Genomic DNA, 17,964 nt, shown 5'->3' on the forward strand with positions numbered 1-17,964 from the left:
TTTTAAACTTTTTGTTTTGTTGTTGTCTGGTGTTTTTCTTGTGAAATTCCCAATAAGTTTGTTGTGTCACATGACCCTCTTCCTATTGAAAAAACAAAAGTTGGATTCAAAATGACCGACTTCAAAATGGCCACCACAGTCACCACCCATCTTGAAAAGTTTTCCCCCCACATATACTACTGTGCCACAAACAGGAAGTTAATATCACCAACCATTCCCATTTTATTAAGGTGTATCCATATAAATGGCCAACCCTGTAGATGCCCCCACATTTTTCCTGTCTGGTTGGAACACAGCTCAAGCTGCTTTCCAGCCAACAGGAAATGACAGTGACTCTCATTTTTACAAGGAAATGTTTACTGTTGCTTGTTGCAACAGCAACCATTTCAATTTAAACACTTGGATTCAGTTTAGGAACATATGTTCCTGTACCCCAACCTGTGCACTACCAAGGGGGACCAGGTGCATGTGCGATGGGCGCGCACAGGCAGGGAAGAGGATCTACACCCTGGGAGCTCAGGTGAGATTTTCAGGGACACAGACACTCGTGCCGTGGGAAAGGAAGCGGTTAAAAAGAAAGAAATACGGCAGGCTCCACATACCTCTCGCTTCAGGTATGCTTTATTATGCTAATGTATTATAGGCTGGTTTTACATTGGGGTGTTGCATTTTTTTTAATCTGCATATGACACAAAGCAATGCAGAAAGAACAATAGTGATGGCCTGCAGTGTAACACAGGCAGAGATGGAAACTATATTTCAAATTGGATGACTTTTAATGTTGCATTTAATGCACATGTGCATATGCTATACTTTTCTCTGTCATTGACAGTGTGTGTCACGTATTACGTTGTAATGCATGTGTATTATGCACGTCAACATATGTGCTAGTAGCAACACATTGTGGTTTGTGCGTTGCAGAGTCCCATGTATAGTGTAAACACCTTAGGACTTTAAAATAGTGTCTGTTGCAATGTGTCAGTGTGAAACTAGCCTTACATATTCACTAAAGGAATGCATGTACGTAATTTACCCATAGAACTGCTGGCTAGCAAATCGACACTCCACTGTATCAGCCAGTTTAACCCCCTTGGCATTTCCAGATTTTAGAGTCTAAAAGCAGTGCAATTTTTTTTGCATGCTTTTAGATCCTAAAACCAGGAAGAAAATGATGCTGCTAGGGAGTTTGGCAGCAGCCCAGCACTCACTCACCTCCCTGGAATCCAGCGCTGCAGTTTTCCCTCCATCCTCCGAGTGGCGCTGTAACCCTATAGTAAGATTGCCGGCTGTCGTCATGACAACAGATGGTGATTTCACCAGGGGGAAGCAGAGTCTAGAAGGAGAGGAAGAAGAATGGTGGCCGATGACGGGATCCCCCGGGAGGCGAGTTAAAACGCCCGCTGCGCATATTGCTCGCATAGACCTCCTGACGGCTACCACAAGTTCAGCTCGGGGTTACTGCTCCTGGCATGTTTTTTTCCACCCCGAGCTGAACTTGTGATTACCGTTAAGGAGGTTAAACAAAGTACAAGAAAATGAAAACCTTCAGGTTTTATTTAGAGCCTGCACACACCTATGTGTTGACCACACAGTGCGTGGTTCCTGCGTTTCTGGCCACTGCTTTGCCAAACCTACTAAATTATGGGACATTTGAAACTTTTTTTTCATCACAACTTAAATTTTTTTAGGAGTTGGAACACTTTTTTTTTACGACTCAAATTTCAGAACCCAAAAATGATTTAGACTCCGCAGCCCTACATTACCACATGACGGAATTAATTTTTTACTGATGACACATGCGCCTCTCAGTGAGTTACACAACAGCAGCTAGAAAATGTATTCACATATGCTTTATAAGCATGCACAGCCACATGACATAAAATGTATATACAGAGCACCCATATGTGAAATGGACACAGAGACAAACATATACACACCTTGCAAAAACATGCTCAATGTGTACACAAATTTCACACTCGCACAGATACACACACATACTCCATAAATATATGGAATGGATGAGAGGAGGCACCCCAGGGTATTTGAAGCTCTTTAATGTTGTTAAAGATTAACTATCTTGTTTAAACAGGCACTCCAAGTCCACAGTGTTTTGTCTATCACTGTTTTAATGACCTTAAGAAGTGGTTAAGGTCCGTGCAACGCGTCATCATTTGGGTCCCAAACCTTTTTTTATTGTACAAATCCATTCCTCATCCAAAGTAAGATAATTAATTTTTCACAACTTTGAGGGCTCGTTTCCACTATCGCGAATCCTCATGCGTCCAACGCATGCGGATTCGCACATGTAATGCAAGTGGATGGGCCTGTTTCCACTGTAGCGTTGTTGAGGTGCGTTTTTTTCAGCGGTGAAAAAACGCACAAAAGAGCCGCAGAATTCGCCTGCGAGTGGAATGCATGCAAATCGCTGCTAATGTATTTAATAGGGAAATCGCCTGCGGCTTTGGTATGCAAATTTTCATGCAAATTCGCATGGAAATCAATGTAAATGTACACCGGCACTGCCATGGTTAAATTCGCATACAGCGTCATTCATGCGAATTTTCATGCGAATTCGCATGAAAATTCGCATACACCCGCATGTGAAATGCGCATCCGCATGCGAATTTTTACCGCGGCGATTCGCAACGCAATAGTGGAAACGAGCCCTCAAGAGTTTCAAATACCCTGGTGTGCCTCCTCCCACTCATTCCACTATCTATCACCTAGCTAGGGGCTCTCCCCATGATCTAATTTCCAGCGGTTTCATTTTTTTTGTACAACGACCGACAACATTGAGAAGAACCCAGAATTATCCAGATGGAGACATAATTCTCCACAGGCTTTCAACTGTGATTGCCTCTAGCAACCCAACCTGAGTGAGTAGAATCCTTATTGCCTTTTATTCTAGTAAGTTAAATACTGCAATGTATTGGCCCATTTTTTGTGTTTTTTTCTTTTTCCCTTCCGACACTGGAGTTCAACTGAGAGAACCTCACTGGATTCACAGAATACTCCAGACAAAATATAATATATATCCACACACATATAATCACACAACGTGGATACATACAAACACTGTAGAGCTCCAAATGTCTTTCTCTTCCTGCTGTTCTAAGACTCCAGTTGGAAGTCCCTTTCTTCTTTGAACTCTGTTGTCAGCTCAGAGCTGTAAGCAGTCAGTTGGGAGAAGGTACAGGAGGGAAAAGTAGATCAAACATTAGTTTGGTCTAGGCATATTTATTTAGCCTTAGGGCCCATTCACACTAGAGCGTTTTCCCGGCGATTTCAGCAAAATGCTTAAAAGCTAGAGCTTTTTAAAGGGCTAGTGCTATTAAACCCTATGGGCCCGTTCTTACTTGGGCGATTTGCTTTAATCGCCGGCGATTAACGCAAATTGCCAAACGCAAATGCGTAGCCTGCACAATTTTCAGGCGATCGCGTTTCAGTGCTATAAAAGCGATAAACACGATCGCGGGAAAAATCGCTGCAGTGCCCAGTGATTTTTTTTTTCTGCGTGTAATCGTGGAAAAATCACTCCCGCTTTCAGCATTAAACAGCATTCCTTCTCCACGTGACATTTGATGCAGTTCACATATCTCAACCACTGTGACACGACAGATCTTGCACTCGTCCATGAATAGCAACCTCAAGTGTGTGTGTGTGTGTGTGTGTGTGTGTGTGTGTGTGTGTGTGTGTGTGTGTGTGTGTGTGTGTGTGTGTGTGTGTGTGTGTGTGTGTGTGTGTGTGTGTGTGTGTGTGTGTGTGTGTGTGTGTGTGTGTGTGTTCAGTTTGACATTGTAATGTATTACCGTATATACTCGTAAGCAAGCTGAATTTTTGAACCCCCAAAAGTGGGCCAAAAGTAAGTGATTCATTACATTGCAGCTGGACAACTATTGCCATTAATCAGACATAAAAAGTACTGTAAAATATTTTTTTTAAATTGTATTGTTCATTCTAAATTAAATTCTTTAAATACTTGGTTCAAAATGTTTATATTACAATTAATATTGAATTTTATGTATCTATAAATATCTTTGCAGAGAAACAGTAATGCCATACTGTGTCATAGAGGGCTGTCCAAACAAAAAAGGAAAATCCATCTCACAAGAAGTTGTCATCTTGCATAGCTTTCCCACCACCATAGAAAACATACGAAGATGGTTATTGAATACAGGTCAAAAGTTTACAGATCTGGAAGCTCTTTCAAGCAAAATTCTGGAGGGTAAGGACACTGATGTGTTCAGATTATGTTCATCACATTTTAGTCCGGATTGCTATAAAAACACGCCAAAACGAAAGAAACTCCTGAAAGACTCAGTACCAACAATTTTCCCACCTTCTCAAAATAACATTCTTATAAATGAGGAACACGTAATGTCTTTTGGAAGAAAAAGGCAAAAAGTAATGGAAATGCCACCAAATACTGAGCGTTCAAATATTTGCCCCAAATGTAACCGTTGTGGAACACAAGAGAAAAAGATTAGCAGAAAAGATTCATCAACACAAACCGAGGAAATGGGTCTTGCTGATTCTCAAACTCAGTATAATCTATCTGATATAGGTATGACTGAACATCGCTATCGTTGCAATATTCAATACACTGCTCCACTTGGATCACAAGTTTTTCTTCCAACCTTAAAAATACTGCAGGAAAGTCCATCTCAAATTCCAATTACTCAATTAAATAAAAGAAAAAGAATTGATACTGAAGAGCAATTTCATGAAAGCCAGAAGCAACAGTCAACATTTTCAGTTCAAATACCCTCTTTAAAAATTGAACCACAGGAACAGAAAGACCAAAACTTCACAGCATCAACAACAGTTCAAGATCTCAGAGACAGAGATGAGGATGTTAAACCATTGGACTTTACACAAGGTACACCAGATATCACACTGCAACCTGAATTTAGGGACACCCTTTTGTCTAATTTTGATGTAGAACCCCAGGATTTTATTCCCAATTTAGTGAAAATGAGAAAATTAATTGTATTCGAATCTTGTCTTGATGAACTAATTAATAAAGTTAGATGTCAAGAATCTGCATTGTGTCACAAAAAAATTGTGAAAATAAATAAGCAGTTTCAGGGAACAGCTGTCATTGTACGAGCAGTTTGTGAAAATGGACATCGCTTTAAGATTTTCGAATCACAGCCCAAAATTAAACGTTATCATTCAGGAAATGTACTGTTGGCTACATCGATAATTTGTACAGGAGTTCATTTTTCAGAATTATTCCATTTATTTAAAACATTTGGCATGGTCCAGTTATCTGAAAAATCATTCCACTCCTATCAAAGGAATTTTGCTTTTCCAGGTATACGTTTGGCATGGCTAAAAGAAAAAAACAAACTTCTACAGCAGTTCACTGGAAAACCCTTAACAGTGGCTGGAAATGGACAATATGATAGCCAGGGAAATAGGGCAAAATACTGTGTCTATAGTTTAATGGATACTGTATCTGGCAAAATTTTAGATTTTGAAGTGGTGCAATCCACAAGGTGTCCGTCCATGGTATCCATGGAAAAATTAGGATTTGATATGTGCATGTCTAGGACAATTGATCACGGACTTGACATATTATTCTTTGCATCTGACAGACATGACGGAATACGAAATGTCATGCGTGAAAAATTTGGACACATCAATCACCAATTTTATGTCTGGGACTATGCCAAACACATTTCCAAGAAATTAAGGGAAGCATCAATGCAAAAAAGCTGTGCCAGCTTAACTCCCTGGATTGATACGATCGTTAACCACCTTTCGTGGTCCATTAAGTATTGTGGAAACGATGAGGAAAAACTTAGAGGGCACTGGAGGTCTTTAATGCACCATGTAATCAATGAACATGAATGGCTAGAGGATGGAAACCTTGAGAAATGTTCTCACAATCCAATCACCGACAAAGAGGAAGATCATGGTATCTGGCTTCGTGAAGGAACTCCTGCTTATGAAAAGCTGCACTCGATAGTCAATGACTGTCAATTAATTTCAGATCTAAAACACTTAATTTGGTCATGCCATACTGGCCCTCTTGAGGTATTTCATACTAATGTATTAAAATCTCATGCAAAAGGAACCCACTTTGGAGTGGACAGCTTGGAGTGCAGAACAATCCTTGCGGTCTTGGCAAACAACAATGTTAGCCGAGCAAAGGTAGTAGTTAGAAGAGAACATGAAGATAGTGCAGCCCTTGGTAGTCTCAGGTTTAAATTTGCAGCACCTAAAGGAAAAAGAAAATGGATGGATAGAAATGTGTACGAGAAGAATTTTGACTTTCTTAATTCTATTTTGGAAGATACCCTTAAAGTTTGTCAAGGCACTCTAATTAGAACATGAGAACCAAGATCCTTCAGCCTACAATCAAACATTTCAACTGTACCAAAGCCTGATATATAGAAGAGATGTTACAGCGAAGACATTAAAGTGTACCTGAGATGGTGTAAAATAAAAGAATTATACATACCTGGGGCTTCCTCCAGCCCCCTCCAGGCTGATCACTCCCTCGCCATCCTTCTGTACTGCCTGGATCTTTCGCAGTTTTCCCCAAAAATTCTTCCAGTCCGGCTGTGCGCTCCTATGGCCAGGAGCATTCTGCACCTACACAGTAGTACTGCACAGGTGCAGAACTCTCCCAGTTATTGTAGTGCGACCGCACATGCACAGCACGCCCCAGACCAGAGGACTTTCCAGACAAAATGCGGAGGGTCCAAGTGGCGCAGAAGGACAGCGAGGGAGTGATCAGCCTGGAGGGGGCTGGAGAAAGCCCCAGGTATGCATAATTGTTTTTTTTTGTTTTTTTTTTTTAAACATCATCTCAGGTTTACCTTAAAGATTTGGATTATCTCAGTAAAGATTACATTTTTTTTTGCTTGTTATTTAAAAGCAGATATGGCACTGGGATTAAGGAGTTTAAACACTAACCTCACTCTTTTTTTTATTGGCACTGTAATTTTTATAGCTCTATTTTTTTAATGTACAGTATGTTTAATTGTTATTTTCTAAAACAGATATTGATATTCTCTGAATATATATTGTTTTTAATTTTGTGGTTATTAATAACAAACTTATAAGTGATAAAAACTAACAGTTTTACTGCATTATTTAAAAAAAATTAACTGTGTTTCCTTGGAAATTAGTAAGTTTTTCCTACCTTCATAGTCAACAAAGAACAGATGAAGTCAAGGCTCAAACATGAGGATGAAATTCGTCCTTCAGTCATTATAGCAGCACTGTACATGGGATGACCAGCACAAGCATTCTGGGTGGGGTCTTGACAAACTGTGAAAGTTGTGTCTCTCATCCTATGTACTAGGCAGCTACTATGGAAGTAAAGGAAGGAATAAGTATGTTCATGGTTGAGCTTTTATCTTCCTTCATTTTTCTAGTGGTGTTTTATCCCTTTTGTGTAATCAGCCAGGGCAGGACTGACCCAGGCAGCAGAGGGGGGCTCTTTTGGAACAATTGCCAGGTGAGTGGCAGTGTGGCCATGTTGTCCTCATCTGAGCCCCTCAATCTTAAAATACTTATAAGGTTACTCACACCTTGGGTAGCAATCACATGTGGCTTCTTGGTCACTGTTAGCAATTATACATGGCTCTCAGTATCTACCTGGCATTAAAGGCGGACCCAAATATCTGCCCGCAAGTATAGGTAGCTCCTAATGTCTGTTAGCAATCTTATGTGCCCCTCCCCCCAATACTTCCCAGCAGTAAGGGTGGTCTCCTACATCTGTGAGCAACCATATGTGGCTCCCCATATCTACCAGCAGTTATAGGTGGCTACAGGGGTGATCTCTGCCTCAGTCAATGGTTAGCAAGTACTACAAATAGGGTCGTAGCTAGAAATGACTGGGCCCCATGGCAAAAAAAAAATTTATGCCGCCCCCCCCCCCCCCCCCCCCCCGTGTGGTGCCCCCTGATGAAAATAATCGTAACGCAGCAATGTTTCACCGTAAAATAATCGTAATGCAGCAATGTTTCACCATGAGATAAAAGTAATGCGGCAATCTTTCACCAGAAAATAATCATAACGCAGCAATGATTCACTTAAAATAATCGTAATGTGGCAATCTGTCACCAGAAAATAACCATAACGCAGCAATGTTTCACCATAAAATAATCGCACTGTGTGTAGCATTTCACCAGAACATAATCGCAACGTTGGCAGCATTTCAGCAGAAATCCAGAAAAGTAGTTAATCAGCTCCGCTGAGACACTAATTACCTCACCTGTGAATGTTTGTGGTTTTCTGCAAAACATGTACTGTTAGTGGGCCTTGAGGACAGGGTTGGGGAACCCTGCTCTAAAAAGCTGTAAATTGTTATGAGGTGAGTCCAGACACAAAAGGGCGAGGAAAAGCAGGAAATACACTGATAAACACCAGGGCTGTAGCGTTGATACAAAAATCAACTCCGACTCCTCTAATTTTAATCACTTAAAGGATACCACAACTGAAATGTGACATAATGAGATAGACATGTGTATGTACAGTGCCTAGCTAACAGATAACTATGCTGTGTTCCTTTTTTTCTTTCTCTGCCTGAAAGAGTTAAATATCAGATATGTAAGTGGCTGACTCAGTCCTGACTCAGACAGGAAGTGACTACAGTGTGACCCTCACTGATAAGAAATTCCAACTATAAAACACTTTCCTAGCAGAAAATGGCTTCTGAGAGCAAGAAAGAGGTAAAAAAGGGGAATTTCTTATCAGTGAGGGTCACACTGTAGTCACTTCCTGTCTGAGTCAGGACTGAGTCAGCCACTTACATACCTGATATTTAACTCTTTCAGGCAGAGAAAGAAAAAAAGGAACACAGCATAGTTATCTGTGTGCTAGGCACTGTACATACACATGTCTATCTCATTATGTCACATTTCAGTTGTGGTATCCTTTAAGGACCGGGTTTGTTTCCACTGATCTGTGCAGCGTGGGCTCCTGCAGCCCACAGCACAGATCAGCAAGCAGCCAGGGCGACCAGACTTCCCCCCCCCCCTTTTTTTCCCCACTAGGGGGATGTCCTGCTGGGAGACACCCTCCGTGAACTAACATGAAACCATGGAAACACCACTGTGACCTGCATCCGCCTATTGGCTGACGTTGGTCGTTAAGTGGTTAAAGAATCACCAGAATGAATACATACATATCAAATGTAGATTACAATGCACTATAAGTTATTTTTTCCTGTATTGCTGTCCTTTACAGTAGGTATTAAAAATCTTACAGATCTGACAAATTTTGGACTTGCCCATCTTCTCATAGGGGATTCTTAGTATCTCCTTTATTCTTTACAAAAGCACTCTCTGGAAAGGATCTATACAAAGATGCTGGTCAGCCTTCCTACTTTCTGCTTTCACAGATTTCCACTACCTACTGTAAGTAACAGACAGGAAAAAAGTTATTTATAGAGACTTTTACTCTAGGAAGAATCTACATTTTACACTAAGTGGCCCAAAAATTAGAGACACCCCTTATTTGTAAGTAAACTAGTCCAACAGTGACGTAGAGTGACATAACAACGCACTTATATATGCTAATATAAGGAACGCTCAGTTTTGGATGAAATTATTTTTTACGGAAGTTGATGTCGAGATGGGTGGGACGAAAGATGTAAGTGGTTTTGAATGAGGGATGGTCACTGGTGCAAGAAGAGCTGGTGGTAGCATCTCTGAAACAACGACTCTTAGGATTTTCTTGCCTAACAGTATCTCGGGTGTTTAGAGAGTGGCAGCGAATTTATGCAAAATGATGCTGCTGTCACTCAAAAGCTGAGGTGGTGAAACTTGTCATGCAAAATTTGACACTTTTGGTACCACCGCCCTTTTTTGGCACTCTGCTTTACCTTCCAAAGGCCACTTGGTTGTGTTTGACAACAACCATAGGGGACTTCAACATCCCCATCAACACTAAATTATCCTGCATCTCCAAGTTCCTGTCACTTAACACCTCCCATGACCTCACACTTTGGCCCACCACTGCAACCCATACTGAAGGCCACACACTCGACCTAATCTTCACTAGTTGCTGTTCCCTATTTGAACTCATCAACTCTTCCCTCCCACTGTCTGATCATAACTTACTCAAATTCAACAACCTTCCATCCAGCCCCTACACATCCCCACGACACTTTTCTGTACACAAGTTCCGCAACATTCGCAATCTCAACCTCCAAACACTATCAACCTTTCTGCATCCTCTACTTACTCTATCCTCTTTTACTGACCCCAAACTAGCAGCAGATCATTATAACATCACCTTAACTTCAGCTATTGACTCTGTGGCTCCCTCCTCCACGGTCTACCAACGCCGGGCCCTTCGACAACCCTGGCTTAACAAGGAGATCAAACTACTGAAACGCCACTCCCGAATAGCTGAACGGCGCTGGTGAAAAAATAACTTGCCTGAGCATTTTCACAGTTACAAAGAGGCTTTGCACACACTCAAACAGGCCCTTACAGCAGCCAAACATTCATACTTCTCCTAACTAATCTCCTCACACTCCCACAACCCTAAACTACTCTTTGCTACATTCAACTCCCTCCTCCGACCCCCACCTCCACCTCCCACTCCCTGCATCTCAGCCAAGGACTTGGTCTCCTTTAGTGATAAAATCACCAATATCAGAAAAAACTTTAACCAGCAGCCTCCTCTTTCCATAATTCCCCAAACCTTACATCCTCCCTGACAACCTTCTCACCACTAACCGAACTCACTGTCTCCTCTCTCATCTCTAAATCACGTCCCACTACATGCCCTCTTGACCCCATGCCCTTTCACCTCATTACTCACTTATCCTCTACCATCTCCCCTGCCTTAACCTCCCTCTTCAACCTATCTCTCACCAGAGGCATCGTTCCATCCTCCTTCAAACAAGCCCTTATTATGCCTATACTCAAAAAAAACTTCTCTTGACCCCTCTTCCCTGCCCAACTACTGACCTATATCTCTCCTCCCCTTCTGTTTAAAACTTGAGCACCACGTCTATACTGACTTAGTCCGTCACCTCACTGCTAATTCTCTGTTTGATGACCTTGAATCTGGATTCTGCCCCAGCCACTCAACTGAAACTTCCCTACTTAAAGTAACAAACGACCTGGCGACTGCTAAATCTAAAGGCCTCTACTCTATTCTTATCCTCCTAGACCTCTTTTCTGCTTTTGACACAGTGGACCACCCCTTACTTCTCCAAATCCTCCAATCCATGGGCATTCAGGGTCTTGCTCTCTCCTGGCTTTCCTCCTACCTCTCAGATAGGACTTTCAGAGTTGCCTACTCCGGCACCACCTCCTCTCCACATCCCCTCACTGTTGGAGTTCCCCAAGGCTCAGTCCTCGGACCTCTCCTTTTCTCTATCTACACATATGGTCTTGGTCAACTCATCAGCTCCTTTGGTTTCCAATATTACCTATACACTGACGATACCCAGATCTACATTTCAGCACCTGACTTGGACACCTTAACAGCTCGTGTTCCAGACTGTCTCAATGCAATCGCCTCTTTCATGTCCTCCCGTTTCCTGAAACTAAATATGGAAAAGACTGAAATAGTAGTCTTACCACCCCACAACTCAATGCCCCTGCCAGACATTACTATTTCTGTTGATGGCACCTCCATAACACCTGTCCCCCAGGCTCGCTGTCTAGGTGTAATTTTGAACTCGAGTCTCTCCTTCAAACCACACATTGACAAACTATCTTCCTCTTGTCGCCTCCACCTAAAAAAAATCTCCCGCATCCGCCCTTTTCTAACACAGGACACTACCAAACTTCTGGTGCACGCCCTGATTATTTCCAGACTAGACTATTGCAACTCTCTGCTCTGCGGCCTCCCTGCCAACCGTTTAGCCCCGCTAGAGTCTCATGAACTCTGCTGCACGACTCATTCACCTCTCCTCCCACTTCTCCAGCCCAATGCCCCTCTGTCTGTACCTTCACTGGCTGCAGTTACACAAAGGATACAATTTAAAATTCTTACTCTCGCCTACAAAGCTCTCCACAACATAGCTCCTTCCTATCTAAATAAACTTATTTCCAGATACCATCCTACACGCAATCTCCGCTCTGCTAACGATATCCTTCTGTCTTCTTCCCTGATCACCTCTTTCCACTCCCGCTTGCAAGATTTCTCTCAATCCTCTCCCCTCCTCTTGAACTTCTCCCTCAACACATCCGCTACTCACCCACACTTACTATTTTTAGACACATAATGCACACGTTATGAGTGTGAGCTGCAATGGAGACTGGACATAGACTTTAAAGGACAACTGAAGTGAGAGGGTTTTGGAGGCTGCCATATGTATTTCCATTTAAGCAATACCAGTTGCTTGGCTATCCTGCTGATCCTCAGTATCTAGTATTTTCAGTTATAGACCCTGAACAACAATACAGAAGATCAGATGTTTCTGACATTATTGTCAGATCTGCCCAGATTAGCTGCATGCTTATTTCTGGTGCGATTCTGAAACTATATGCAGCCAAATAGATCAGCAGGGCTGCCAGGCAACTGGTATTGTTTAAAAAGAAATAAATATGGCAGCCTCCATTGTCCTCTCACTTCAGTTGTCCTTCAAGGCTCTGTTCCCACCTGCTGCTGGATCACGTGTGGGGAGCGGGCAGTGTAGTGTCCACTGATGATCCAGCGTGGTCCGGCTGGTGCCCGGGGCAGATGCGCTCCCCCATAGGCTGTATGGGGTAACTGCTCAGCCTGCCTGGGATTATTGCGGACTGTACAGAAGTGCCGGGGACTTAGATCAATGAATGGGAACCTAGTTCCCATCCATTGATCTCGGGGCTAACGGAAGGCGGCGGGAGCGCGCACGATCGCAGGCAGCAGGGCAGGCTTTCTGGACAGATATATCTGTCCAGATAGACCTAAGTGCTTAAGGAACCAAGCACAACCTGTGTATATTAACCACTTTGCATCCAGACCTTGTTTCCCCCTTCTGGACCAGAGCAGTTTTGACATTTTAGCTATGTTCCTATTTAATCAGCAATAACTTTATCACTACTCACGACTCTTAAATGATCTATATATCGGGGGGGGGGGGGGGGGGGGGGTTCAAGACAAATTAGGCTTTCTTGGGGGAGGGGGGTATTTTGCCCCAAGAAAAAAGTTGTTTTCTATGCATTTTAATGGGGAAAAGAGGGGAAAAAAATTATGCATTATTTTTACCAACTCCAGTTTTAAAATAATTGCTACTGTGATAAAAACCATGCCATCAGTTTTATGTCTCCTCAGTATTGATAGCCAGATGTGTCCCCAGTATCAGCCCTCTCCCCCAGTATAGCCCGATGTGTCCCAATTTCAGCCCACCCCCCTGTATAGTCAGATGTGTCTCTTGTATTTGCCGCCTCCATGATTAGCACCCCTCATTATAGCCAGATGTGTCCCTTGGATTAATGTTCCCCAATTATAGCCATTTTTGCCCCCAGTATTAGGTTATGGCCCCCCAGGTGCCCAGATGTGCCACATTCGATTCCCCATCCCCCCAGTTACCCAGATGTCCCCCAGTGAGGTCAACACCCCCCCTTTAAATATCCCCTCTCACCTGGTATGGTTAGCCAGATCCCCCCCCCCCCCTTCCAATCAGGCAGCCCCCTCCGTGTACAGATCATTTTAAAAAAAGCAGCCCGTCTTACCTCGTCTGGTACCTGCGACCATCCTGCAGCCCGAGCCTCTGTTCAACACTCTGCAGTCAGCCCCGTGATGCCGAATACCTGGGTCCCAGCTTGCTGAAGTCGTCAAGCCGAGACCCGGATATTCGGCAGTACGGGGCTGACTGCAGAGCGGTAAGTGAAGGTGCGGGCTGCAGCATAGTCGCAGGATCCAGGCGAGTTAAGACAGGCTGCTTTCTACTGGTTTTTTTTTTTTTTGTTTGTTTGTTTGTTTGTTTTTCTTAAACGATCTGGCCACGGAGGGGGGCAGATGAAGGATCACTGCAGTTGGCTACTGCAGTGATTGGTTATCGGGGGGGGGACTAATTGGCTATAAAGGAATATGTTTCCTTTTACCAATTAGCACTGCAGCTGATGGTGCCGGGGGGAGAAGCACATTCAGGAGCATGCCTGGGCATGCACAGCTGGGCTGCAGGGGAAAATTGTTTAACTACGTCCTCATGGCTTCGCTGTAGTCACAGAGGATGTAGATATACTGTAGCAGTGGTAAGAGTGGTTAACCTGCTGAGCGGTCTGGACGAGCTCAGCTCGTCCAACACCGCCAGAGGCTGCCGCTCAGGCCCTGCTGGGCCGATTTTCGTCAAATAAAGTGCAGCACACGCAGCCGGCACTTTGCCAGCCGCGTGTGCTGCCTGATCGCCGCCGGAGGGTCCCCCCAGCCGCCTGAGCCCAGCGTAGCCGGAACAAGAAGTTCCGGCCAGCGCTAAGGGCTGGATCGGAGGCGGCTGACGTCAGGACGTCGGCTGACGTCGATGACGTCACTCCGCTCGTCGCTATGGCGACGATGTAAGCAAAACAAGGAAGGCCGCTCATTGCGGCCTTCCTTGTTTATTCTGGGCGCCGGAGGCGATCGGAAGAACGCCTCCGGAGCGCCCTCTAGTGGGCTTTCATGCAGCCAACTTTCAGTTGGCTGCATGAAATAGTTTTTTTTTTATTTAAAAAAAACCCTCCCGCAGCCACCCTGGCGATTTAATCAGAACGCCAGGGTGGTTAATCAAGAAATACAATTATATATGTGATGTGACGAACAGTTCGCGGCGAACGTTATGTTTCACAAATAGGAGAACGCCTCTCACATCTTTGTAAATATTTTAGTACATCTTTTCATGGGAAAACACTGAAGATATGATACTTTGATACAATGTAAAGCAGTACAGCTGTATAACGTGTACATTTGGTGTCCCATAATAACTCAACACACAGCCATTAATGTCTACACAGCTGGCAAAAGAAGTGAGTACACCTCTAAGTTAAGAGTGTCAAAATTCTGCCCAATTAGACATTTTCCCTCCCCCGGGGTCATCTTACTTGTTAGTGTTAAAAGGTTTTAGATATGAATGGGGAGCAGGTGTATTAAATTTAGTGTTATCGTTCTCACAGTCTCTCATACTTGTCACTGGAAAGGACTCCTCATGGCAGATAACTCTCTGATGGTCAGTTAATCAGCTCTGCTGAGACACCAATTACCTTACCTGTGATTGTGTGTGGTTTTCTGTAAAACATGCACTGTTGGTGATACTTGAGGACAGGGTTGAAAAGCCCTGGCCTAGGCTACAAAAAGTTTTCCAACACCCTGAAACTGAGCTGCAGCATGATATCCAATACCATACAGCGGATTAACAGGACTGAAGTCCTGAAGTGAAATAACCTTATAATTTAGTTGTATGTGTAGTACTTATGATAAATAGAATATTAGTAACACAGAACACAAGGGCTTTCCTTCTTTATGTTTAATTCACTGGCTCATTTATGTGATTGCTTCTGACTGTCACAACTGCTATTTAGAATCCAAACTCAGCCTTGTTGAGCAGAAAAAGTAGCAGATGTAATTACCTTTTAAACTTTACTGAAATTAAACCTTATAAGAAATCATTTCCCCAAATAGCCTTTTGGCTTATATTTATTTTTCAGGAAAGGGATTATATTTTATAAGCTGTATATTTTATAAGCTGTTCCACAAGATTATTTGCATAGATAACACTAGTTTTTGAACACTTGCTCTATGAAAACAGAAAAGGACTACAATCTGTTATTGGGACTAGTACTCATCACATTTTAGTTAAAGTATGCTTGGCACAGTGCATTTGGGCTAATACCATTCTACAGTCTTCTGCCAAAACCAAAACAAATACATTAAAGTAACATACATTAAAGCAAGATGTCATTACCATTAAAATCTTAAAACCGCTCTAGAGCAGGCCTTCCCAAATCAGTCCTCCGGGCCCACCAACAGTGCATGTTTTGTGGAAATCCACAGAGGTAGTTATTCAGCTCTGCTGAGACACTAATTACCCCATGTGTGAAAGTTTGTGGTTTCCTGCACAACAAGTTTTGTTGGTGGGCTATAAAGACCTGGCTCACACGGACAGTTACCGGGTGGTAAACGACAGCCGTGGCACTCATCGTTAAAGTTCTCCCATTCAAATGAATGGGCAGTTCTGGTACCATTGTATCAGATGTAGAGGCGCCCCAGTGTGCCCAGTATGCACATTTACTGTATGTCACCGCTGCCGTGACAAGAATGTCCTTCCACTTCACAAACAAGCAATGTATGAGATAAGTGCCACAGCGCTAGGTGATCCAATGTTGGTAATAAAAGCAAACAGATGTATTCCACCTCCAGAGATCCCTCTCCTCCAGTAATCGGACCTGTTAGTGCAAACTCAGTGCACAAGAAGATAAAGGGAGGCTCTCAGTGGATTTATCCAAAGATTTCTTTTTATTCAGCATAAACATCAACGATTAAAATGTAGCAAGATTCACTCACATCTGGAGGGTCCTATACCAATTAGGATCCCCTTCGGTAACAGCACTTCTTCCAGCTTAGGCGGGCGAGGTCCTGGCTCGTCTCCTTCAGCCTCCGCCGGCCCCCCGTTATTGGCGTCACCCGGGCCTGGTGTCGGCCAGGTCGTCTTGGTTAATGACGCAATGCGTCATCACGCTGGCCGCTTCGTGTCATCACGCCGGCCGGCGTGACAGGTCTGCGCATGCGCGGGTTTTCCTACGGTACCTCGCCGCCTGCGGTGAGCTGGAAGAAGCCCCAGGTAAGTGTATTCTTTTAAATTCGGGCACTCCTCAGAGTCCCTTTAAAGGAGTCATCAGGCAGTATTAAAGAAAATAAGTGCTACTTACCGGGGGCTTCCTCCAGCCCCAAGCTCCCAGCACGTCCCTCCCCGCAGCCGTTCGCCGCAGCTCCGTCCCGGTCCCCGGCGATGACGTCAGGGCGACCTCCAGGTCGGCCTGTACTGCGCCTGCGCGAGCGGCGCTGTCAATCACCGCCACGTGGGCCGGAGCGGATCGCGCAGACGCAGAACTACGGCTGCGGGGAGAGCTGCGGCGAGGGACGTGCTGGGGGCTGGAGGAAGCCCCCGGTAAGTAGCAGTATTTATTTTCTTTAATACTGCCTGATGACTCCTTTAAGGCTTTGTTCACAATATAAAGCGCTGAGCGCTTTTTGAAGCTATTTTGCCAATGTTTTTTGAGCGATTTCCAATTTTTCTAAGTGCTTTTGAAAGAGCTTTTGTTTGGCGATTAGTGCTTTTTTTCCTGCAGACAATAGGAAGGGAACTCTTTGACCTGGAACTGAATCTCTTTAATATATTTTGTGATGAAAAGCGCTCACAAAATCACTTATCCAAGCGCTTTTTAAAGCGCTTAGCAATTTTCCTATACCTTCCATTGAAGTGAAAATACTCTGAAAATGGTTCAGGACCCGCGTTTGTGATTGGAAAAAAACTCATCACTCATGTGAGAACACTCACATCTTCAATTCGTTTTTCTTATCTTTTTCCATTGTTCCCTATGCGAAATCGAGCGTGGAATCGATCGGGCGGGAGATCGGACATCTCGGAAATTATCAATCGAGCCATCTAAATGGCTCAAAAATGTACCGTGTATTCCCAGCATAATGCTTTAAGTCATAGACTCTGAACAAGCCCGCAGATCAGATGTCTATGACTAATCTGACAAGATTAGCTGCAAGCTTGTTTCAAGTGTGAGATTAAAGGTGCATACACACACACTACCGCCGGCAAGGACAGGTCCGCCGGACCCTGCCGCTGGGCGGACGTTCACCCAACAGTTGAGCGCGTGTACGCGCCATCGGCGGACTGATAAGGCTGTTCAGAAACAGCCTTATCATTGTGCCTGACAGACTGTACACACGCACTACTGTCGCTGGAATGCCCGCCCAGTGGGAGGGTCTGACGTTCATTGCGGTAGTGCGTGTGTACGCACCTTTACACCCTACTGACCGGAAAGATCAACAGGACAGCAAGACAACTGATAT

At 43.8% G+C, this 17,964-nt stretch overlaps 1 protein-coding gene across 4 annotated transcripts in view; it reads left to right on the plus strand.

Moving 5' to 3' along the window:
* Nucleotides 1–17,964, plus strand: part of RWDD2A (RWD domain containing 2A) — a 45,216-nt gene that overhangs the window by 15,890 nt on the left and 11,362 nt on the right. Inside the window, exon 3 of one of the 4 annotated variants that reach the window (XM_068281550.1) lies at nucleotides 4,044–6,725. The exons of 2 other annotated variants lie outside the window; for them this stretch is intronic. In XM_068281550.1, coding sequence (XP_068137651.1) covers nucleotides 4,044–6,342 — 2,299 coding nt within the window. In that variant the 3' untranslated portion in view covers nucleotides 6,343–6,725. Of the gene's footprint in view, nucleotides 1–4,043; nucleotides 6,726–17,964 lie in introns of those variants that run through there. One more of the 4 variants, XM_068281553.1, reaches the window with a different exon arrangement.

Source organism: Hyperolius riggenbachi, chromosome 4, assembly GCF_040937935.1.
Source record: "Hyperolius riggenbachi isolate aHypRig1 chromosome 4, aHypRig1.pri, whole genome shotgun sequence".
Taxonomy (NCBI): Eukaryota; Metazoa; Chordata; class Amphibia; order Anura; family Hyperoliidae; genus Hyperolius; species Hyperolius riggenbachi.